Source organism: Hemitrygon akajei, chromosome 2, assembly GCF_048418815.1.
Source record: "Hemitrygon akajei chromosome 2, sHemAka1.3, whole genome shotgun sequence".
NCBI classification, from domain to species: Eukaryota; Metazoa; Chordata; class Chondrichthyes; order Myliobatiformes; family Dasyatidae; genus Hemitrygon; species Hemitrygon akajei.
In genome coordinates, this window is record NC_133125.1 from 197,454,672 (window position 1) to 197,478,058 (window position 23,387).

The 23,387-nt window shown below is 53.2% G+C and overlaps 1 protein-coding gene across 2 annotated transcripts in view; it reads left to right on the forward strand.

Annotated features, from left to right (window-relative positions):
- Window positions 1–23,157, forward strand: part of LOC140719922 (uncharacterized) — a 41,099-nt gene extending 17,942 nt beyond the window's left edge. Inside the window, exons 2-7 of one of the 2 annotated variants that reach the window (XM_073034850.1) lie at window positions 3,542–3,675; window positions 4,100–5,624; window positions 14,853–14,962; window positions 15,307–15,392; window positions 16,256–16,374; window positions 22,301–23,157. In XM_073034850.1, coding sequence (XP_072890951.1) covers window positions 3,626–3,675; window positions 4,100–5,624; window positions 14,853–14,962; window positions 15,307–15,392; window positions 16,256–16,374; window positions 22,301–22,597 — 2,187 coding nt within the window. In that variant the 5' untranslated portion in view covers window positions 3,542–3,625 and the 3' untranslated portion in view covers window positions 22,598–23,157. The remainder of the gene's footprint in view (window positions 1–3,541; window positions 3,676–4,099; window positions 5,625–14,852; window positions 14,963–15,306; window positions 15,393–16,255; window positions 16,375–22,300) is intronic. The other variant, XM_073034847.1, reaches the window with a different exon arrangement.
- The last annotated feature ends 230 nt before the right edge of the window (window positions 23,158–23,387 follow it).

Genomic DNA, 23,387 nt, shown 5'->3' on the forward strand with positions numbered 1-23,387 from the left:
GACAGAAATGGGTGAATTTATTATGGGGAACAAGGAAATGGCAGATGAGTTGAACAAGTACTTTGGATCTGTCTTCACTAGGGAAGACACAAACAATCTCCCAGATGTAATAGTGGTCAAAGGAACTAGGGTAAAGGATGAACTGAAGGAAATTTATATTAGGCAAGAAACGGTGTTGGATAGACTGTTGAGTCTGAAGGCTGATAAGTTCCCGGGACTTGATGGTCTGCATCCCAGGGTACTTAAAGAGGTGGCTCTAGAAATCGTGGACGCATTGGTAATCATTTTCCAATGTTCTATAGATTCAGGAACAGTTCCTGCTGACTGGAGGGTGGCTAATGTTGTCCCACTTTTCAAGAAAGGAGGGAGAGAGAAAACGGGGAATTATAGACCGGTTAGCCTGACGTCAGTGGTGGGAAAGATGCTGGAGTCAATTATAAAAGAGGAAATTATGACAGATTTGGATAGCAGTAGAAGGATCAGTTCGAGTCAGCATGGATTTATGAAGGGAAAATCGTGCTTGACTAATTTTCTGGAGTTTTTTGAGGATGTAACTATGAAAATGGATAAGGGAGAGCCAGTGGATGTAGTGTACCTGGACTTCCAGAAAGCTTTTGATAAAGTCCCACATAGGAGATTAGTGGGCAAAATTAGGGCTCATGGTATTGGGGGCAGAGTACTGACATGGATTGAAAATTGGCTGGCTGACAGGAAACAAAGAGTAGTGATTAACGGGTCCCTTTCGGAATGGCAGGCTGTGACCAGTGGGGTACCGCAAGATTCGGTGCTGGGACCGCAGCTGTTTACAATATACATTAATGATTTAGATGAAGGGATTAAAAGCAACACTAGCAAATTTGCCAATGACACTGGCAATGTGAAATGTCAGGAGGATGTTATGAGAATGCAGGGTGACTTGGACAGGTTGGGTGAGTGGGCAAATGTATGGTAGATGCAGTTTAATGTGGATAAATGTAAGGTTATCCACTTTGGTGGCAAGAACAGGAAGGCAGATTACTATCTAAATGGAGTCAAGTTAGGAAAAGGGGAAGTACAATGAGATCTAGGTGTTCTTGTACATCAGTCAATGAAAGCAAGCATGCAGGTACAGCAGGCAGTGAAGAAAGCTAATGGCATGCTGGCCTTTATAACGAGGAATTGAGTTTAGGAGTAAAGAGGTCCTTCTGCAGCTGTACAGGGCCCTGGTGAGACCCCACCTGGAGTATTGTGTGCAGTTTTGGTCTCCAAATTTGAGGAAGGACATTCTTGTTATTGAGGGAGTGCAGCGTAGGTTCACAAGGTTAATTCCTGGAATAGCGGAACTGTCATATGTTGAAAGATTGGAGCGACTGGGCTTGTGTACACTAGAATTTCGAAGGATAAGAGGGGATCTGATTGAGACATATAAGATTATTAAGGGATTGGACACGCTGGAGGCAGGAAGCATGTTCCCACTGCTGGGTGAGTCCAGAACTAGAGGCCACAGTTTGAGAATAAGGGGTAGGCCATTTAGATCAGAGATGCGGAAAAACTTTTTCACTCAGAGAGTGGTGGATATGTGGAATGTTCTGCCCCAGAAGGCAGTGGAGGCCAAGTCTCTGGATGCATTCAAGAGAGAGTTAGATAGAGCTCTTATAGATAGCGGGGTCAAGGGATATGGGGAGAGGGCAGGAACGGGGTACTGATTGTGGATGATCAGCCATGATCACAGTGAATGGCGGTGCTGGCTAGAAGGGCCGAATGGCCTACTCCTGCACCTACTGTCTATTGTCTATAACCTGGAGTTTAACCTTAAGGGTATTCTGCACGAGGACTCCCAAGTCCCGTTGCATCTCAGAACTTTGAATTCTCTCCCCATTTAAATAATAGTCTGCCCGTTTATTTCTTCTACCAAAGTGCATGACCGTACACTTTCCAACATTGTATTTCATTTGCCACTTCTTTGCCCATTCCCCCAATCTATCCAAGTCTCTCTGCAGACTCTCTGTTTCCTCAGCACTACCGGCCCCTCCACCTATCTTTGTATCATCAGCAAACTTAGCCACAAAGCCATCTATTCCATAATCCAAATCGCTGATATACAACGTAAAAAGAAGCGGCCCCAACACGGACCCCTGTGGAACACCACTGGTAACCGGCAGCCAACCAGAATGGGATCCCTTTATTCCCACTCTCTGTTTCCTGCCAATCAACCAACGCTCTATCCACGTATGCAACTTTACGGTAATTGCATGGGCTCTTATCTTGTTTAGCAGCCTCATGTGCGGCACCTTGTCAAAGGCCTTCTGAAAATCCAAATACACAACATCCACTGCATCTCCCTTGTCTAGCCTACTTGTAATTTCCTCAAAAAATTGCACTAGGTTTGTCAGGCAGGATTTTCCTTTAAGGAAACCATGCTGAGTTCTGCCTACCCTGTCATGCCTTCAGGTACTCCATAACCTCATCCTTGACAATCGACTCCAACAACTTCCCAACCACCGATGTCAAGCTAACAGGTCTATAGTTTCCTTTTTGCTTCCTTGCCCCTTTCTTAAATAGCGGAGTGACATTTGCAATCTTCCAGTCCTCCGGAACCAGGCCAGAATCTATCAACTTTTGAAAGATCATTGCTAATGCCTCCGCAATCTCCACTGCTATTTCCTTCAGAACACGAGGGTGCATTTCATCTGGTCCAGGAGATTTATCTACCCTTAGACTATTCAGCTTTCTGAGTACTTTCTCTGTCGTAATTGTGACTGCGCACACTTCTCTTCCCTGACACCCTTGAGTGTCCGGTATATTACTGAAGTCATCCTCAGCGAAGACTGATGCAAAATACTCATTCAGTTCCTCTGCCATCTCCTCATCTCCCATCACAATTTCTCCAGCATCATTTTCTCTCGGTCCTATATCCACTCTCACCTGTCTTTTACTTTTTATATACTTGAAAAAGCTTTTAGTATCCTCTTTGATATTATTTGCTAGCTTCCTTTCATAGTTCATCTTTTCCCTCTTAATGACCTTCTTAGTTTCCTTTTGTAAGCTTTTAAAAACTTCCCAATCCTCTGTCTTCCCACTAATTTTTGCTTCCTTGTATGCCCCCTGCTTTGCTTTTACTTTGGCTTTGACTTCTCTTGTCAGCCACGGTTGCATCCTTTCTCCATTCGAAAATTTCTTCTTTTTTGGAATATATCTGTCTTGCACTTTCCTCACTTCTCACATAAACTCCAGACACTGCAGCTCTGCCGTCCTTCCCGCTAGTGTCCCTTTCCAGTCAACCTTGGCCAGTTCCTCTCTCATGCCACTGTAATTTCCTTTACTCCACTGAAATACCAACACATCGGATTTCGGCTTCTCTTTCTCAAATTTCACAGTGAACTCAATCATGTTGTGATCACTGCCTCCTAAGGGTTCCTTCACTTAATAATCAGCCATTTTATTTCTTCTACCCAAGTGCACGACCATAAATTTCCCAACACTGTATTCCATCTGCCGTTTCTTTGCCCGTTCTACAAGTCTGTCTAAGACTTTCTGCAGCCTCTCTGCTTCTCAAAAACAGGTTAACTGCCAGCAGGCTGGGCTGTCTGAGGGTCATGGGGTGCGGGTGAAAGGGACCACGAGGGGAAGCTTCACTCAGAGGGTCATGGAACATGGTGCATGCGAGCTTGATTTCAACACTGAAGAGAAATTTGGGTAAGTACAAGGACGGGAGGGGCATGGAGCGTTGTGGTATCAGTGCAGATCAATAGGGGCTGGCAGATTAAATGGTTCGGCTTGGAATAGATGGGACAAGGGTCTTGTTTTTGTGCTTCTGACTGTTAGACAGGTTGGTGTGCGAGGGAGGGGCTCTGTCTGTGACCCCCTCTGGCCCTTACGCCCCTCCCCGTAACCCCTCCGATGCCCACATTCCTCACTCCTCCCCTGAGGGTCTGATTCCTATCACTCACCACCACTCGCTCTCTCCTTTCTGCCCTAGGGCCTGTTACTGGAAAGGGGTGTGGGGCCTGCTGGAATGGTGTTGGGGGGGGGGGGGGTGCGGCCATGCTGGAAATCTGAGGCTGGGTGATAGGTGACCAGGCTGAGTGAGTCTCTCTGTCTCTCTCTCTCTCGCCTGCAGCCCGGCCGAGGCAGACGGACCGTACAGTGGGGGGACGGACTGTCCGGAACGGCTTCACACGTCCTGTCCGTTGCTGAGAGATGGAGTCGAAGCTGCTGCTGCTCCTGGGATCAGGCCCACTCCTGGGTCTCTTCTGGGGCAAGGGGCTAGGGTTGCTTCTGGCCCCACACCAGGGACCCCAGCTAGTCCTGTGATCAGACGCACAGTGGAGGAGGGCGTCGAGCCTAAGCCTGAGTCTGGGGTCGGCCCCCCAGCTGAGGATGGGGTCAGGCCTGTTAATGGGCCTGGCGTTGCGACTGGCTCCAGTTCCACATTAGGAATCCTGGCTGGGTCTGGACCTGGGCTAGGCCCCACACAGCTGATCCTGGTGGAGGTTGCCCACCCGCCTCCCCCTGGCTTCGGCCTCTTTGATGGGGGTCCCGGTATTCCGGCTCCGCAGATCATGGGCCCCCGTAGGAGGGGAAGGGGCCTGCGCAACAGCTTCACCATTCTTGAGAGGTCGCAGGCTTTGGCCTGCTCAGAGAGCAGGGGCCTGCCCGTCATCAACTGGGGTGGGGATCCCTCTGACTGGGTAGGGCCTGGTCAGGGAGCACAGGGGGATCCCATCCTTGGGGGTGAGTCTGGTGAGGAGGGGCCGGGAGCAGCGCCCGACCAAGAGGCATGTCAACATCCCACTAATGGAGCAGAGGCTGGCCGGGAGGCTGAAGGAGATCTCACGGAGTCACAAGCTGGTTGGGAGCCCGAGGGAGACCCCACAGATGCACAGGAAGATCCCTGCAGCGGCAGTGATTCTGGTCAGGGGAGGCCGGTCTGCCGGCGACTGACGTACGTTATAAAGTCACGTGGGGAAGAGAAAGAGAGCCAGTCCCTGAGGGAGGGAGAGTCCCAGGGTGAGGAGAAGCAGCCCTGGCCCCTGGAGGAGGCAGAGGCCAAAGCTGAGGAGGTGGTGCCTCGAGGGGAGGGGGAAGCAGAGGCCTCTCCCCAGGCTGACAGTCCCAAGTTGACCAGCTTTGCAGAGCAGAAGCAGCTGAGGGAACGGAGGCCGAGGTGGGGGCCGCAGGCGGTTCCGCGGCGGTCAGCAGGCTCCCGGCCGTGCCCAGAATGGGCCCAGGTGCGGCGGGGGCTGGAGCTGAAGCAGGAGGAGATCCGGGCCCGACTGGAGGCCCGTGAGGCCCGGCTGGGCCGTCGCTGGCAAAGCCTGGGCCGCAGGGCCTACTGCCGCCTGCTGAAGCTGGCGGGACGCGGTACTGAGGCCGAGGCCCAGGCCAGGCCCGAATCATGGGATAATTCCCTGGCAGCCGCCCAGGCCCAGCTCCAGGAACTGGGGCTGCAGGACGGCCGCAGTGAGTGGGCAGGGACGGGGAGGATCCTGGGGGTGGAACCAGCCCCAGAGGCAGGGAGGGTGAGCGGGGACTGGGCCCCACAGGAAGCAGCAACAGCAAGCCACTCCAGGGCGCAGAGGAATCTCAGCACTGCAGCATGGAAACTTCTGCGGAGCAGTGGACAGGAGAGCGGGAGGCCAAAGGTGAGGGGTGGCGGGAGGGTGGGGAATAGGGCTGCTGTCTTTGAATTGGTTGGGGGTGGGCTGGTGGTATTCCAGAGGTAGACAGGTGAGGTATTCCTGGTGGGTGGGGAGTGGGCTGAGGGTGGATTTGTCTGTTCCAGGTAGAGACCCTCCTGGTGGGGAGTGGGTTGGCCTATCCCTGAGAGGTTTATCTCGGAGAGCGGTTTGTTCTAGATCAGCTGAGGGGTCTGTGGACACCAGTTAAAGTCGGGGACACCTGTTCTGGCTCTGTGCCCTTGGAGTGGAGCACAAAGAGGCCCTTCAAACCACCTTAACATTGCTAACCCTGGTGCCCACCTAAAGTCCTCTCATTTACCCGTGCTAGTCCATAAAACAAAGGAGCTGAATGAGGCCATTCTGCCCATCGAGTCTGCTCTCTCACGCCATCATGGCTGGTTTATTGTCCCTCTCAACCCCTGTCTCCTGCCTGCTCCTCGTAACCTGTGACAACCTGACTAATCAAGAACCTACCAACCTCCACTTTAATTATCCCCAATGCCTCGGCCTCGACAGCCATCTGTGGCAATGAATTCCACAGATTCACCACCCTCTGGCTAAAGAAATTCCTCCTCATCTCTGTTCTAAAGGGACGTTCCTCTATTCTCAAGCTGTGGCCCCTGGTTCTAGACTCCCCCACTATAGGAAACATGCTCTCCACATCCACTCTATCTGTGTCCTCTGGTCCTAGACTCCCCCACTATAGGAAACATCCTCTCAACATCCACTCTATCTGTGCCCTCTGGTCCTAGACTCCCCCACTATAGGAAACATCCTCTCCACGTCCACTCTATCTGTGCCCTCTGGTCCTAGACTCCCCCACTAAAGGAAACATCCTCTCCACATCCACTCTATCTGTGTCCTCTGGTCCTAGACTCCCCCACTATAGGAAACATCCTCTCCACATCCACTCTATCTGTGTCCTCTGGTCCTAGACTCCCCCACTACTGGAAACATCCTCTCCACATCCACTCTATCTGTGTCCTCTGGTCCTAGACTCCCCCACTACTGGAAACATCCTCTCCACACGTGTCCTCTGGTCCTAGACTCACCCACTAAAGGAAACACCCTCTCCACATCCACTCTATCTGTGTCCTCTGGTCCGAGACTCCCCTACTATAGGAAACATCCTCTCCACATCCACTCTATCTGTGTCCTCTGGTCCTAGACTCTCCCACTACTGGAAACATCCTCTCCACATCCACTCTATCTGTGTCCTCTGGTCCTAGACTCCCCCACTATAGGAAACATCCTCTCCACATCCACTCTATCTGTGTCCTCTGGTCCTAGACTCTTTCACTACTGGAAACATCCTCTCCACATCCACTCTATCTGTGTCTTCTGGTCCTAGACTCCCCCACTACTGGAAACATCCTCTCCACATGTGTCCTCTGGTCCTAGACTCCCCCACTAAAGGAAACATCCTCTCCACATCCACTCTATTTGTGTCCTCTGGTCCGAGACTCCCCCACTATAGGAAACATCCTCTCCACATCCACTCTATCTGTGTCCTCTGGTCCTAGACTCCCCCACTACTGGAAACATCCTCTCCACATCCACTCTATCTGTGTCCTCTGTCCTAGACTCCCCCACTACTGGAAACATCCTCTCCACACGTGTCCTCTGGTCCTAGACTCCCCCACTACTGGAAACATCCTCTCCACATCCACTCTATCTGTGTCCTCTGGTCCTAGACTCCCCCACTAAAGGAAACATCCTCTCCACATCCACTCTATCTGTGTCCTCTGGTCCGAGACTCCCCCACTATAGGAAACATCCTCTCCACGTCCACTCTATCTGTGTCCTCTGGTCCTAGATTCCCCCACTATAGGAAACATCCTCTCCACATCCACTCTATCTGTGTCCTCTGGTCCTAGACTCCCCCACTACTGGAAACATCCTCTCCACATCCACTCTATCTGTGTCCTCTGGTCCGAGACTCCCCCACTACTGGAAACATCCTCTCCACACGTGTCCTCTGGTCCTAGACTCACCCACTAAAGGAAACACCCTCTCCACATCCACTCTATCTGTGTCCTCTGGTCCTAGACTCCCCCACTACTGGAAACATCCTCTCCACATCCACTCTATCTGTGTCCTCTGGTCCTAGACTCCCCCACTACTGGAAACATCCTCTCCACATCCACTCTATCTGTGTCCTCTGGTCCGAGACTCCCCCACTATAGGAAACATCCTCTCCACATCCACTCTATCTGTGTCCTCTGGTCCTAGACTCTTTCACTACTGGAAACATCCTCTCCACATCCACTCTATCTGTGTCCTCTGGTCCTAGACTCCCCCCACTACTGGAAACATCCTCTCCACATGTGTCCTCTGATCCTAGACTCCCCCACTAAAGGAAACATCCTCTCCACATCCACTCTATCTGTGTCCTCTGGTCCGAGACTCCCCCACTATAGGAAATATCCTCTCCACATCCACTCTATCTGTGTCCTCTGGTCCGAGACTCCCCACTATAGGAAAGATCCTCTCCACATCCACTCTATCTGAGTCCTCTGGTCCGAGACTCCCCACTATAGGAAATATCCTCTCCACATCCACTCTATCTGTGTCCTCTGGTCCGAGACTCCCCCACTATAGGAAATATCCTCTCCACATCCACTCTATCTGTGTCCTCTGGTCCGAGACTCCCCCACTATAGGAAACATCCTCTCCACATCCACTCTATCTGTGTCCGCTGGTCCCAGACTCCCCCACTATAGGAAAGATCCTCTCCACATCCACTCTATCTGTGTCCTCTGGTCCTAGACTCCCCCACTACTGGAAACATCCTCTCCACACGTGTCCTCTGGTCCTAGACTCACCCACTAAAGGAAACACCCTCTCCACATCCACTCTATCTGTGTCCTCTGGTCCTAGACTCCCCCACTACTGGAAACATCCTCTCCACATCCACTCTATCTGTGTCCTCTGGTCCTAGACTTCCCCACTACTGGAAACATCCTCTCCACATCCACTCTATCTGTGTCCTCTGGTCCGAGACTCCCCCACTATAGGAAACATCCTCTCCACATCCACTCTATCTGTGTCCTCTGGTCCTAGACTCCCCCACTACTGGAAACATCCTCTCCACATCCACTCTATCTGTGTCCTCTGGTCCTAGACTCCCCGCACTACTGGAAACATCCTCTCCACATGTGTCCTCTGGTCCTAGACTCCCCCACTAAAGGAAACATCCTCTCCACATCCACTCTATCTGTGTCCTCTGGTCCGAGACTCCCCCACTATAGGAAATATCCTCTCCACATCCACTCTTATCTGTGTCCTCTGGTCCGAGACTCCCCACTATAGGAAATATCCTCTCCACATCCACTCTATCTGTGTCCTCTGGTCCGAGACTCCCCCACTATAGGAAAGATCCTCTCCACATACACTCTATCTGTGTCCGCTGGTCCTAGACTCCCCCACTATAGGAAAGATCCTCTCCACATCCACTCTATCTGTGTCCTCTGGTCCTAGACTCCCCCACTATAGGAAACATCCTCTCCACATCCACTCTATCTGTGTCCTCTGGTCCTAGACTCCCCCACTATAGGAAACATCCTCTCCACATCCACTCTATCTGTGTCCTCTGGTCCTAGACTCCCCCACTATAGGAAACATCCTCTCCACATCCACTCTATCTGTGTCCTCTGGTCCGAGACTCCCCACTATAGGAAATATCCTCTCCACATCCACTCTATCCAGATCTTTCAATATTCAACAGGTTCCAGTGAGATCACCGCCTTCATTCCAGTGAGTACAGAGCATTAACCGTTTCATTCCTGAATCATTCTTGTGAATCTCCTCTGACCCTCTCGAGTGCCATCTCTCTTTTTACGACACAAAGCTGCACACAGTCCTGCCAGTGAGGTCTTCCATTCTGTATTACATCCTGCTTATGCCAGTCCTCTCGAAGTGAATGCTAATATTGCATTTGCCTTTCCTCCCAGCGATTCAGCGCCCATCTCCCTCCAAACTGTCCCCATCTGTGTACCTGTTCGAGGTTGTTATCGTACCAGTGTCTACCACCACCTCTGGCAGCCTGTTCCAGGTAACCAGCTGACCCTCCTTTCAAAGTCCCCACCTCACCCTACCCCCAGGGTATTCCGCATTTATGTACAGATAGTGTGGAACTCGCCCTTCTGGCCCGAAGAGCTGCCCTGGCCAGCAACACGCCTCTCTACTAACCGGTCCGTCTTGGGGGGAAACCAGAGCACCTGGGAGAACGTGTAACTTCCTACCACAATGGTGGCACTCTCTCTCTGCGTGTAATAGTCCGTCCGTCCGTCCGTCACCGGAAAACGCTGCCGGCTGTTACATACAGTGTGCGTGGTGATTCCGCCATGTCAGTGAAGTAACCCTGCAGCCAGGGCTTGTCGCGTACGCCACTGCCCGCTTCAGTCCTCCGTGAGCAGGAGACGAGAAAGGGGAAAATGCAGGGAATGTGGGACGACTTAGCTCGGCTGTCCCCTCGCTCTTGCTGACAAATGTCCGCTGGCATGAAGATGAGCTGTACTCTGCGCCTGAGCCGGTGAGAGAAACCGTCTGTGCACTCACTCTCGGCATCGAGGCTTCAGGACACGGCCACCCAGCACATTTCGGGCTGACAGGAGTCGGCCATCTCAGGCAATGGCCGTATCTATCTACATCATTGAGAGCTTTAGCAGTGTCCCGTCGTTCACTGAGTTTATGTTTGGCAAAGTGCGGACCGTTTTATCTACCGAGGGAGTTTACTGGTGGCTGTACGTGCCCCCTACCCCTCTGCTAATACTCCACAGCGCCATCTGTGACTTTGAAACAAAACAGCCCGATGCTATCTTCTTTACTGCAGGTGATTTAACCACACTACCTAAAGACTTGATTCCGCCAGCTTCTAGAGGAGACCTGGTTTACACTGACACAATAAGCAGTCCCTCGACCTCAGACCACTCATCTGTACTGTTAATTCCAGCATGCAAACCAGTGGTAAAGGAGGTGAAAACCTGGTCTGAGGATGAACAGGACGGCTTTCATCGTACGAACTGTCCAGCAGGCTGCTCCCCACGGGAACCGCGTCAACATCGAGGGATACGTGGATTCGGTGACCGGGTGCACAGAGAAGGGAACTGAGGGCAAATCAGAAGCCATGTTCGTGCCAGGCTGCGGGATTGTGATGGGAACTGAGGGCAAATCAGAAGCCATGTTCGTGCCAGGCTGCGGGATGGTGATGGGAACTGAGGACAAATCAGAAGCCATGTTTGTGCCAGGCTGCGGGATTGTGATGCTGCTTTCAGATCGGGAGATGAGATAGTTGTCAGGAAAGCAAGAGCTGTGTTTCCCCACTCCCCAGGAAGGCGAAATGGGAGCATTCTCAGGGGCTCAATGATATACCATGCCAGGTTCTGAAAGTCTGCACAGCCCAGCTGATTCAACATCTCTCCGGAACTGTCCGTGCCCCCTCGGTTTTCAGGCGGCGACCATCATTCCACTGCCAGAGGTGACTCTCGTCCGCTGGTCAGCCATTATGAGATGCTTTGACAGCCTGTCATGGAGCACGTTAAGACTTTCTCCCGGTTACACCGGACTTATCACTCAAATCGATCCTGGGATGATGCAGAGCCTCTGCCCTGTCCCACATGGAATACGGGGTCTCTTATGCCAGGCTGCTGTTTATCGCTTTCAGTTTGGCATTCAACAGGATCATACCCCAGAACCTGGTGGGGGGAGTGTCCTCGCTGGGTCTCACAGTCAGTCAATGTCTCTGGTCCCATTCCCCAGGACCACGTCACAGGATCCAGCTCAAACCGTGTCATCAGGTTTACGGCTGACACAGCAGTGGCTGGCCTTATCAAGCACGACGACAAGGCGGAGTATGGAGAGGAAGCGGAGTGGCTGGAGATCGGTGTGAGAAGCCTGAACGTGGAGAAGACACGGGAAATCCGAAAGGTGCAGATGCACCGTCCCCCTCTGCGAGTACTTGGCTCCTCCGTGGAGAGAGTTAAGTGCACCAAGTTCCTGGGAGTTCACATGACCGGTGACCTCACCTGGTCCCTCAGCATCACCTCCCTGAACGAGAAGACACAGAGGTGCCTCCAGCTCCTGAGAAGATTGAGGAATTGCACGGGAAGGACTGTGAGAGGATCGTAGGGGGTCTCCCTTGGGGACATTTATCAGGAGCACTGCGTACACAGATTAATGAACCCGCTCATCCATCCAGCATCCTCTTTGACTTTCTACCATCAGGCAGGAGACTCCGACGCAGAAAAACAAGAACGGTCAGGATGGGAAACGGTTTCTTCTCTCAGGCCGTTAGGTTTCTGTGCATCGTGTCACTGGGTAATCTGTTCCGTACCTGATAGTAATTAATATTAATGCCCTTTAGTTTGTGTGTAGATTTTATCCGTACCTTCACAAGTTATCGTCTGTTATGTGTACCCTGGTTTGGAGAAACATCGTCTCGTTTCTGTGTACATGATGTGTTTCTATACGTTATATACATGTATAGAGTTAAATGACAGTGAATTGACCAGACCAAGGACACCAGAATTGAACTACGAACTCCGATGTTTGTGGTATCCGTTAGCGATTGTGGTGTGATGGACTATGTTATATGAAACGTTGATGGTTTATAGACGCTGCCCGACCTGCATTTTCTGTGTGTTGCTCTGAATTTCCCACATCATCTGCTGTTCCTATCTCCCTCTTTGCATTTGCAACTTACTTAGTTGCCTGCTGAAAATATTCAGTAGATGGGACGTCCCCTGCACAAAATAATAAGACATAAGAGCTTAATTAGGCCATTCAGCCATTAAATCTGCCCCGTCCCACCATTATGTCTGATTCATTATCCCTCTCAACCCCATTCTCCGGTCTTCTCCCTGTAACCTTTGATGCCCTGACTAATCAAGAACCTATCAACCTCTGCGTTAAATAGACCCAGTGACGTGACCTTACCAGCCGCCGGTATGACGGTACCGGGTGGTTCTGGGTTCGAATCCCGCTGGCTCCTTACACACTTCCCACCCATGCTGGGTTGCACTGACCACTCAGCCTCAGAAAGACTGACGAATGCTAAAGAATTGGCAAAGCTGTAGCCCGATGTGTCACACGGCGCGGACAAGAACAACAATAACTCGGCCTCCACAGCCGTCTGAGGCAATGAATTCCACAGATTCACCACCCTCTGGCTAACGAAATTCCTCCTCATCTCTGTTCTAAGTGGACGCCCCTCTATTCTGAGGCTGTGTCCTCCGGTCCTGAACTCCCACATTATAGGAAACATCCTCTCCCTATCCACTCTATCTGTGTCCTCTGGTCCCAGACTCACCCACTGTAGGAAATATCCTCTCCACATCCACTCTATCTGTGTCCTCTGGTCCTAGACTCCCCCACTATAGGAAACATCCTCTCCACATCCACTCTATCTGTGTCCTCTGGTCCTAGACTCCCCCACTATAGGAAACATCCTCTCCACATCCACTCTATCTGTGTCCTCTGGTCCTAGACTCCCCCACTATAGGAAACATCCTCTCCACATCCACTCTATCTGTGCCCTCTGGTGACTCCCCCCACTATAGGAAACATCCTCTCCACATCCACTCTATTTGTGTCCTCTGGTACTAGACTCCCCCACTACAGGAAACATCCTCTCCACATCCACTCTATCTGTGTCCTCTGGTCCTAGACTCACCCACTATAGGAAACATCCTCTCCACATCCACTCTATCTGTGTCCTCTGGTCCTAGACTCCCCCACTATAGGAAACATCCTCTCCACATCCACTCTATCTGTGCCCTCTGGTGACTCCCCCCACTATAGGAAACATCCTCTCCACATCCACTCTATTTGTGTCCTCTGGTACTAGACTCCCCCACTACAGGAAACATCCTCTCCACATCCACTCTATCTGTATCCTCTGGTCCTAGACTCCCCCACTATAGGAAACATCCTCTCCACATCCACTCTATCTGTGTCCTCTGGTCCTAGACTCCCCCACTACTGGAAACATCCTCTCCACATCCCCTCTATCTGTGTCCTCTGGTCCTAGACTCCCCCACTACTGGAAACATCCTCTCCACATCCCCTCTATCTGTGTCCTCTGGTCCTAGACTCCCCCACTACAGGAAACATCCTCTCCACATCCCCTCTATCTGTGTCCTCTGGTCCTAGACTCCCCCACTAAAGGAAACATCCTCTCCACATCCACTCTATCTGTGCCCTCTGGTGACTCCCCCCCACTATAGGAAACATCCTCTCCACATCCACCCTATTTGTGTCCTCTGGTACTAGACTCCCCCACTACAGGAAACATCCTCTCCACATCCACTCTATCTGTATCCTCTGGTCCTAGACTCCCCCACTATAGGAAACATCCTCTCCACATCCACTCTATCTGTGTCCTCTGGTCCTAGACTCCCCCACTACTGGAAACATCCTCTCCACATCCCCTCTATCTGTGTCCTCTGGTCCTAGACTCCCCCACTACTGGAAACATCCTCTCCACATCCCCTCTATCTGTGTCCTCTGGTCCTAGACTCCCCCACTACAGGAAACATCCTCTCCACATCCCCTCTATCTGTGTCCTCTGGTCCTAGACTCCCCCACTACAGGAAACATCCTCTCCACATCCACTCTATCTGTGTCCTCTGGTCCTAGACTCCCCTACTATAGGAAACATCCTCTCCATATCCACTCTATCTGTGTCCTCTGCTCCTAGACTCCCCCACTACAGGAAACATCCTCTCCACATCCACTCTATCTGTGTCCTCTGGTCCTAGACTCCCCCACTACAGGAAACATCCTCTCCACATCCACTCTATCTGTGCCCTCTGGTCCTAGACTCCCACACTATAGGAAATATCCTCTCCACATCCACTCTATCCATGTTCAACGCGATCCCCCTCACTCTTCTGAGCCCCAGTGAGTACAGGCCCAGAGTCCTCAAACACTCCTTGTACATTAACCCTCTCATTACTGGAATCATTCTCGTGCAGCCTCCCCAATGCCAGCACACCTTTCCGTTGAGATAAGGGGCCAGGAACTGCCGGTCTAACCCATGCCTGCCAGAAAAACAAACCCTTCAATACTTCTGCCTTTCTCGGGCTGTCCCCGTGTGTTATCCTCGTGGCTGGGTAGGGAGTCATCGATATGGGAGGGGTGGCGTCTCTAGGTTGGAGGGTGTGACTTACCCTCCACTGGCTCCCTCTCCAGGTGGATCCTCCGGACCGGCTGCGACCCTCGTCCCTTGACCCCAGCGGTGACCGTAGTCTCTCGACTGGCCAGCAGGAGGCAACGCCGAGGCAGAGATGCGGGGAGAGCCGGTGGGTCTTCTGTCCCCTCTCCAGCTGGTGGCAAGGTGGGGGGAGGGTGGAATTAGAGGACATGGAGGCAGAGGGGAGGGTAGGTGTTGGGGACAAAAAGTGGAGGAGATGGGATATTGGAGGGCAGAGGGTGGGGGACAGGATGGTGAGGAGTGGAGAAGGTTGGGATGGAATTAAAGGGGGTGAAGAGAGGAAGGGGAGGGTTCATGTTGGGTGGGGAAAGGTGGGCGTGGAAGAGAGGGGAGGGTGATAGGGTGGGAGAGGGAGGTGGGGCGGTGATGGCCAGTGTGGTGGACCACGGTCTGGTGTCCCTCTCTGATAGACGTCTTCCCCCTGCTGTCTAGACGGGAGCGTCTGCTGACTCGGCCCAGAGCGGACGGGGATGGTGATCGCAGCGGTGGCTCGGTGCTGCTCCCTGCTGAGCCGACAGGTAAGAGGCCCCCACACCTCGTTCACCGGATTCCTGCCCCCAAGTGAACCCCACTGCCCTGAGCACCGTGGAGGTGAGTGTGGGCACCCTCACCCACGGGTGTGGAGGGCCTGATTTTGGGGGCCATGACTGCAGACAGAGTCCCGACGATTGGCGTGAGACTGGTTGTGTGGTGCCCTGCTGTTCAACAGGGGTAACGGATAATCCTGGTTTTCGGGGAGAGTTTGCAGATGATGAGGAATTTCTTTAGCCAGAGGGTGGAATTTATCTATGGAATTTATTGCCGCAGATGGTTGTGGAGGCCAAGTCGTTTAAGATAGATACTTATTGATCCCAAAGAGAGTTACAGTGTCACAGTAGCATTACAAGTGCAGAGATACTAATATTAGACGATCACTTCCCCAGCTACGGGTTGACTCATGGCCAAGGGTGTCTCAGAGACTCTTGGCGTGTGGATGATGGAGAAATGGAGGGAGAAAGGGTTCGATGGTTAAAAGTTCAGCAATATCGCGTGCTGAAGAGCTGGCACCATGTTCCACACTCGGAATCAGAGTCGCCAGTGAAGTCTGTGGTTGTGGAGCAGCACAGCCGATATTACAATAAGTATGTGTAAAAACAATTGCTAATATAAAAAGAGTGTTTACGGGTTCAGTGTCCATTCAGCTACCTGGCGGCAGAGGGGAAGAAGCTGTTCCTGAATTGTTGAGAGTGCCTTGGTGGCGTTGAGAAGAGGGTATGTTCAGGTTGAGGGGTTGGTCTTTGTCTCGGGGTGAGGCATGTCAGGACACTGTGTCCTGGGGGGGGGGGGGGGTCTGTGAGTGCCGGTGGATGGTGGATTTGATCTCTGTTCTCACTCCCCCCAGGTCTGCGACTGTACAAGGAGCCAAGCTCCAAGTCGAACCGACTGATCCTACACAATGCGTTGACCCACTGTTGCCTGGCTGGAAGGGTCAACGAGGTGCAGCGGACCCTCGTAATCCAGGTGAGGGGCAAGCAGAGATAGATACCCCTCCCCTTTTGCTCCAACCCAGCACCCACTCCCTCAAACCAATCCCGAATCCCCTCTCTCCCAAACTCCCTCCTTGGACCCGCACCATCCAGCTGAGGGGCTTCTGAAACAAACCCCGTTCGGGCCAATAGACAATAGACAATAGGTGCAGAAGTAGACCATTCAGCCCTTCGAGCCTGCACCGCCATTTTGAGATCATGGCTGATCAACTACTATCAATACCCGGTTCCTGCCTTGTCCCCATATCCCTTGATTCCCCTATCCATAAGATACCTATCTAGCTCCTTCTTGAAAGCATCCAGAGAACTGGCCTCCACCTTCCAAGGCAGTGCATTCCAGACCCCCACAACTCTCTGGAAGAAGTTTTTCCTTAACTGTCCTAAATGACCTACCCCTTATTCTCAAACCATGCCCTCTGGTACTGGACTCTCCCAGCATCTGGAACATATTTCCTGCCTCTATCTTGTCCAATACCTTAATAATCTTAAATGTTTCGATCAGATCCCCTCTCAATCTCCTTAATTCCAGCGTGTACAAGCCCAGTCTCTCTAACCTCTCTGCGTAAGACAGTCCAGACATCCCAGGAATTAACCTCGTGAATCTACGCTGCACTTCCTCTACAGCCAGGATGTCCTTCCTTAACCCTGGAGACCAAAACTGTACACAATACTCCAGGTGTGGTCTCAGCAGGGCCCTGTACAAATGCAAGAGGATTTCCTTGCTCTTGTACTCAATTCCCTTTGTAATAAAGGCCAACATTCCATTAACCTACTTCACTGCCTGCTGCACTTGCTCATTCACCTTCAGTGACTGATGAACAAGGACTCCTAGATCTCTTTGTATTTCTCCCTTACCTAACTCCACACCGTTCAGATAATAATCTGCCTTCCTGTTCTTACTCCCAAAGTGGATAACCTCACACTTATTCACATTAAACGCCATCTGCCAAGTATCTGCCCACTCACCCAGCCTATCCAAGTCACCCTGAATTCTCCTAACATCCTCATCACATGTCACACTGCCACCCAGCTTAGTATCATCAGCAAATTTGCTGATGTTATTCTCAATGCCTTCATCCAAATCGTTGACGTAAATTGTAAACAGCTGTGGTCCCAATACCGAGCCCTGTGGCACCCCCACTAGTCACCACCTGCCATTCCGAGAAACACCCATTCACCGCTACCCTTTGCTTTCTATCTGCAAACCAGTTTTCTATCCATGTCAATGTCTTCCCACCGATGCCCTGAGCTTTGATTTTACCCACCAATCTCCTATGTGGGAACTTATCAAATGCCTTCTGAAAATCGAGGTACACTACATCCACTGGATCTCCCTTGTCTAACTTCCTGGTTACATCCTCGAAAAACTCCAACAGATTAGTCAAGCATGATTTACCCTTGGTAAATCCATGCTGGTTCGGCCCAATCCTATCACTGCTATCTAGATATGCCACTATTTCATCCTTAATAATGGACTCTAGCATCTTTCCCACCACCGATGTCAGGCTGACAAGTCGATAGTTCTCTGTTTTCTCCCTCCCTCCTTTCTTAAAAAGTGGGATAACATTAGCCATTCTCCAATCCTCAGGAACTGATCCTGAATCTAAGGAACATTGGAAAATGGTTACCAATGCATCTGCAATTTCCAGGGCCACCTCCTTTAGTACCCCAGGATACAGACCATCTGGACCTGGGGATTTGTCAGCCTTCAGTCCCATCAGTCTTCTCATCACCGTTTCCTTCCTAATGTCAATCTGTTTCATTTCCTCTGTTACCCTATGTCCTTGGCCCATCCATACATCTGGGAGATTGCTTGTATCTTCCTTAGTGAAAACAGATCTAAAGTACTCATTAAATTCTTCTGCCATTTCTCTGTTTCCCATAACAATTTCACCCAATTCATTCTTCAAGGGCCCAACATTGTTCTTAACTATCTTCTTTCTCTTCACATACCTAAAAAAGCTTTTGCTATCTTCCTTTATATTCCTGGCTAGCTTGCGTTCGTACCTCATTTTTTCTCCCCGTAATGTCTTTTTAGTTAAGTTCTGTTGTTCCTTAAAAACTTCCCAATCATCTGTCGTCCCACTCACCTTAGCTCTGTCATACTTACTTTTTTTTAATGCTATGCAATCTCTGACTTCCTTTGTCAACCACTGTGGCCCCTTTCCCCCCCTTGAATCCTTCCTGCTCCGGGGGATGAACTGATTTTGCACCTTGTGCATTATTCCCAAGAATATCTGCCATTGCTGTTCCACTGTCTTTTCTGCTAGGATATCCGTCCAGTCAACTTTGGCCAGCTCCTCCCTCATGGCTCCATAGTTTCCCCTGTTCAACTGCAACACTGACACCTCTGAGCTGCCCTTATCCTTCTCAAATTGCAGATAAAAACTTATCATATTATGATCACTACCTCCTAATGGCTCCTTTACTGCAAGATCGCTTATCAAATCCTGTTCATTACATAACACTAAATCCAGAATAGCCTTGTCCCTGGTCGGCTCTCGTACAAGCTGTTCCAAGAATGCATCCCGTAGGCACTCTACAAACTCCCTATCCTGGGGTCCAGCACCAACCTGATTCTCCCAGTTAACCTGCATGTTGAAATCCCCCATAACTACTGCGACATTACCTTTGCCACATGCCAATGTTAACTCCCTATTCAACTTGCACCCAATATCCATGCTACTGTTTGGTGGCCTGTAGACAACACCCATTTGGGTCCTTTTGCCCTTACTGTTCCTCAGTTCTATCCACACAGACTCTACTTCTCCTGATCCTATGTCCCCCCTTGCAAAGGACTGAATCTCATTCCTCACCAACAGGTCTTTCTGAGTGTCGGGGGTCCGGGTGGTTTTGGTGGGTCACATACCTCTGATTGTGGGCCCCCCCGCAGTGTCGGGGGTCCGGGGTGGGTTTGGTGGGTCACATACCTCTGATTGTAGGCCCCCCCGCAGTGTCGGGGGTCTGGGGTGGGTTTGGTGGGTCACATACCTCTGATTGTGGGCCCCCCCGCAGTATCGGGGGTCCGGGGTGGGTTTGGTGGGTCACATACCTCTGATTGTAGCCCCCCCCCCGCAGTGTCGGGGGTCCGGGGTGGGTTTGGTGGGTCACATACCTCTGATTGTGGGCCCCACCGCAGTGTCGGGGGTCCGGGGTGGGTTTGGTGGGTCACATACCTCTGATTGTGGGCCCCCCCGCAGTGTCGGGGGTCCGGGGTGGGTTTGGTGGGTCACATACCTCTGATTGTAGCCCCCCCCCCGCAGTGTCGGGGGTCCGGGGTGGGTTTGGTGGGTCACATACCTCTGATTGTAGCCCCCCCCCCGCAGTGTCGGGGGTCCGGGGTGGGTTTGGTGGGTCACATACCTCTGATTGTAGGCCCCCCCGCAGTATCGGGGGTCCGGGGTGGGTTTGGTGGGTCACATACCTCTGATTGTAGGCCCCACCGCAGTGTCGGGGGTCCGGGGTGGGTTTGGTGGGTCACATACCTCTGATTGTGGGCCCCACCGCAGTGTCGGGGGTCCGGGGTGGGTTTGGTGGGTCACAGACCTCTGATTGTAGGCCCCCCCCGCAGTGTCGGGGGTCCGGGGTGGGTTTGGTGGGTCACATACCTCTGATTGTGGGCCCCCCCGCAGTGTCGGGGGTCCGGGGTGGGTTTGGTGGGTCACATACCTCTGATTGTAGGCCCCCCCGCAGTATCGGGGGTCCGGGGTGGGTTTGGTGGGTCACATACCTCTGATTGTGGGCCCCACCGCAGTGTCGGGGGTCCGGGGTGGGTTTGGTGGGTCACATACCTCTGATTGTGGGCCCCACCGCAGTGTCGGGGGTCCGGGGTGGGTTTGGTGGGTCACATACCTCTGATTGTGGGCCCCCCCGCAGTATCGGGGGTCCGGGGTGGGTTTGGTGGGTCACATACCTCTGATTGTGGGCCCCCCCGCAGTGTCGGGGGTCTGGGGTGGGTTTGGTGGGTCACATACCTCTGATTGTGGGCCCCCCCGCAGTGTCGGGGGTCCGGGGTGGGTTTGGTGGGTCACATACCTCTGATTGTGGGCCCCACCGCAGTGTCGGGGGTCCGGGGTGGGTTTGGTGGGTCACATACCTCTGATTGTAGGCCCCCCCGCAGTATCGGGGGTCCGGGGTGGGTTTGGTGGGTCACATACCTCTGATTGTGGGCCCCCCCGCAGTGTCGGGGGTCTGGGGTGGGTTTGGTGGGTCACATACCTCTGATTGTGGGCCCCCCCGCAGTGTCGGGGGTCTGGGGTGGGTTTGGTGGGTCACATACCTCTGGTTGTGGGCCCCCCCTGCAGTGTCGGGGGTCCGGGGTGGGTTTGGTGGGTCACATACCTCTGGTTGTGGGCCCCCCCTGCAGTGTCGGGGGTCCGGGGTGGGTTTGGTGGGTCACATACCTCTGGTTGTGGGCCCCCCCTGCAGTGTCGGGGGTCCGGGGTGGGTTTGGTGGGTCACATACCTCTGATTGTGGGCCCCCCCGCAGTGTCGGGGGTCCGGGGTGGGTCACATACCTCTGATTGTAGCCCCCCCCCCGCAGTGTCGGGGGTCCGGGGTGGGTTTGGTGGGTCACATACCTCTGATTGTGTGCCCCCCCCCCGCAGTGTCGGGGGTCCGGGGTGGGTTTGGTGGGTCACATACCTCTGATTGTAGCCCCCCCCCGCAGTGTCGGGGGTCCGGGGTGGGTTTGGTGGGTCACATACCTCTGATTGTAGGCCCCCCCGCAGTATCGGGGGTCCGGGGTGGGTTTGGTGGGTCACATACCTCTGATTGTAGGCCCCCCCCCGCAGTGTCGGGGGTCCGGGGTGGGTTTGGTGGGTCACATACCTCTGATTGTGGGCCCCCCCGCAGTGTCGGGGGTCCGGGGTGGGTTTGGTGGGTCACATACCTCTGATTGTGGGCCCCCCCGCAGTGTCGGGGGTCCGGGGTGGGTTTGGTGGGTCACATACCTCTGATTGTGGGCCCCCCCGCAGTGTCGGGGGTCCGGGGTGGGTTTGGTGGGTCACAGACCTCTGATTGTAGGCCCCCCCCGCAGTGTCGGGGGTCCGGGGTGGGTTTGGTGGGTCACATACCTCTGATTGTGGGCCCCCCCCGCAGTGTCGGGGGTCCGGGGTGGGTTTGGTGGGTCACATACCTCTGATTGTAGGCCCCCCCGCAGTGTCGGGGGTCCGGGGAGGGTTTGGTGGGTCACATACCTCTGATTGTAGCCCCCCCCCGCAGTGTCGGGGGTCCGGGGTGGGTTTGGTGGGTCACATACCTCTGATTGTGGGCCCCCCCGCAGTGTCGGGGGTCCGGGGTGGGTTTGGTGGGTCACATACCTCTGATTGTGGGCCCCCCCGCAGTGTCGGGGGTCCGGGGTGGGTTTGGTGGGTCACATACCTCTGATTGTGTGCCCCCCCGCAGTGTCGGGGGTCCGGGGTGGGTTTGGTGGGTCACATACCTCTGATTGTGTGCCCCCCCCGCAGTGTCGGGGGTCCGGGGTGGGTTTTGGGGAGTTGTCACTGTCTGCAGCCTCTCCCCGTGTTGACTCTGTGCATGTTGAGAGTGAGACACAGATTTCGGGTGGTGGGCATTGCAGACTCCACCCCCCGCAGTGTCGGGGGTCCGGGGTGGGTTTGGTGGGTCACATACCTCTGATTGTGGGCCCCCCCCGCAGTGTCGGGGGTCCGGGGTGGGTTTTGGGGAGTTGTCACTGTCTGCAGCCTCTCCCCGTGTTGACTCTGTGCATGTTGAGAGTGAGACACAGATTTCGGGTGGTGGGCATTGCAGACTCCACCCCCCGCAGTGTCGGGGGGCCGGGGTGGGTTTTGGGGAGTTGTCACTGTCTCTGCCTGACGGATTTCGGGTCCTGGGCACTGCAGTCTCTGATCACCGCCTCACTGCCTCCCCTCCCACAGGAGCTGGCGAGCTGCGAGCACGCCCAATGCTTGATTCTGTTCCGGGACCAGCACTGTCAGTTCCGCGCCCTCTACTCGCTGAGCAGCGACTCCCTGCACATCCAGCGGCTGTGGGGCATCGGACCCCGGCACATCCACGCTGACATGATCGACAGGCTCTACAAGTACAACTCGGATCGGAAGCAGTTCCGCCCCATCCCTTCCAGGATCATCTCGCCCAACGTCGATGCGCTGACCATTCACGGCCACCTGTGGTCAGCCAGGAAGAAATCCGCCCTGGGCAGCGAGCGCAGGTGAGACGGCCACTGCCTGGCCCAGACTGGCAGCCTTCTCCAGCCAACGTGCCTTTAACTTGTGGGTGTCAGAGACTCACCTTATTTATTTTAACATCAAAATCAGCCTGAAGAAATACAGCATGACATCTAAAAACTGGGAAGACATTGCACTTGTTAGCTTGAAGAGGGAGATTAATCTTCGCTGCGCCGCAGAAAGGAGAGGCCAGACAACAGAGCCAACCACTAACCACAGACTCCACTTTTACCCACGGCGCTCCGGAGTGTGTGGATCCCGGACTGGCCTCCGGAGCCTCGTACTCGATCACCTCCCTTTCACTTACAGCTCCTGTCTTGTTCCTCTGCCCCCTCCCCATGAATGATTCTCTAGCAGGTAACACAACACTCCCCACGTTTACCAGCTCTCCCAGTGGGCTGGGAGCCTGCTACTCCTGCCTGAACCGCCTGCGAGGGAGGGGACGCACTGCAAACTCCACTCCATGTAGCTCTGGTACTGCCGGCAAATTGTCTTGTTCCAACTGTGCAAGGTTTCTTTTAAACATTTAATAAATTCCTGAATGTTGAGACTTGGCCACGTTTTATTTCCTCATGGTGCAGATTTGCTGCTGGTTGCAAGGATGTGGTTTCCTCTACACTGGAGTGGTGTCGGTGAACCCCTAGCTGTGTCTCGTTTCCATGAAAACTCGGGGAGCTGCAGCGACACCTCGTGTTCTGTCTGACAGCAAAACATACATTTCTCTAACCTCCATTAGTTTCTCATCCGTTTCCTTGCTTTTTCTGTTCCCTATTCTGGT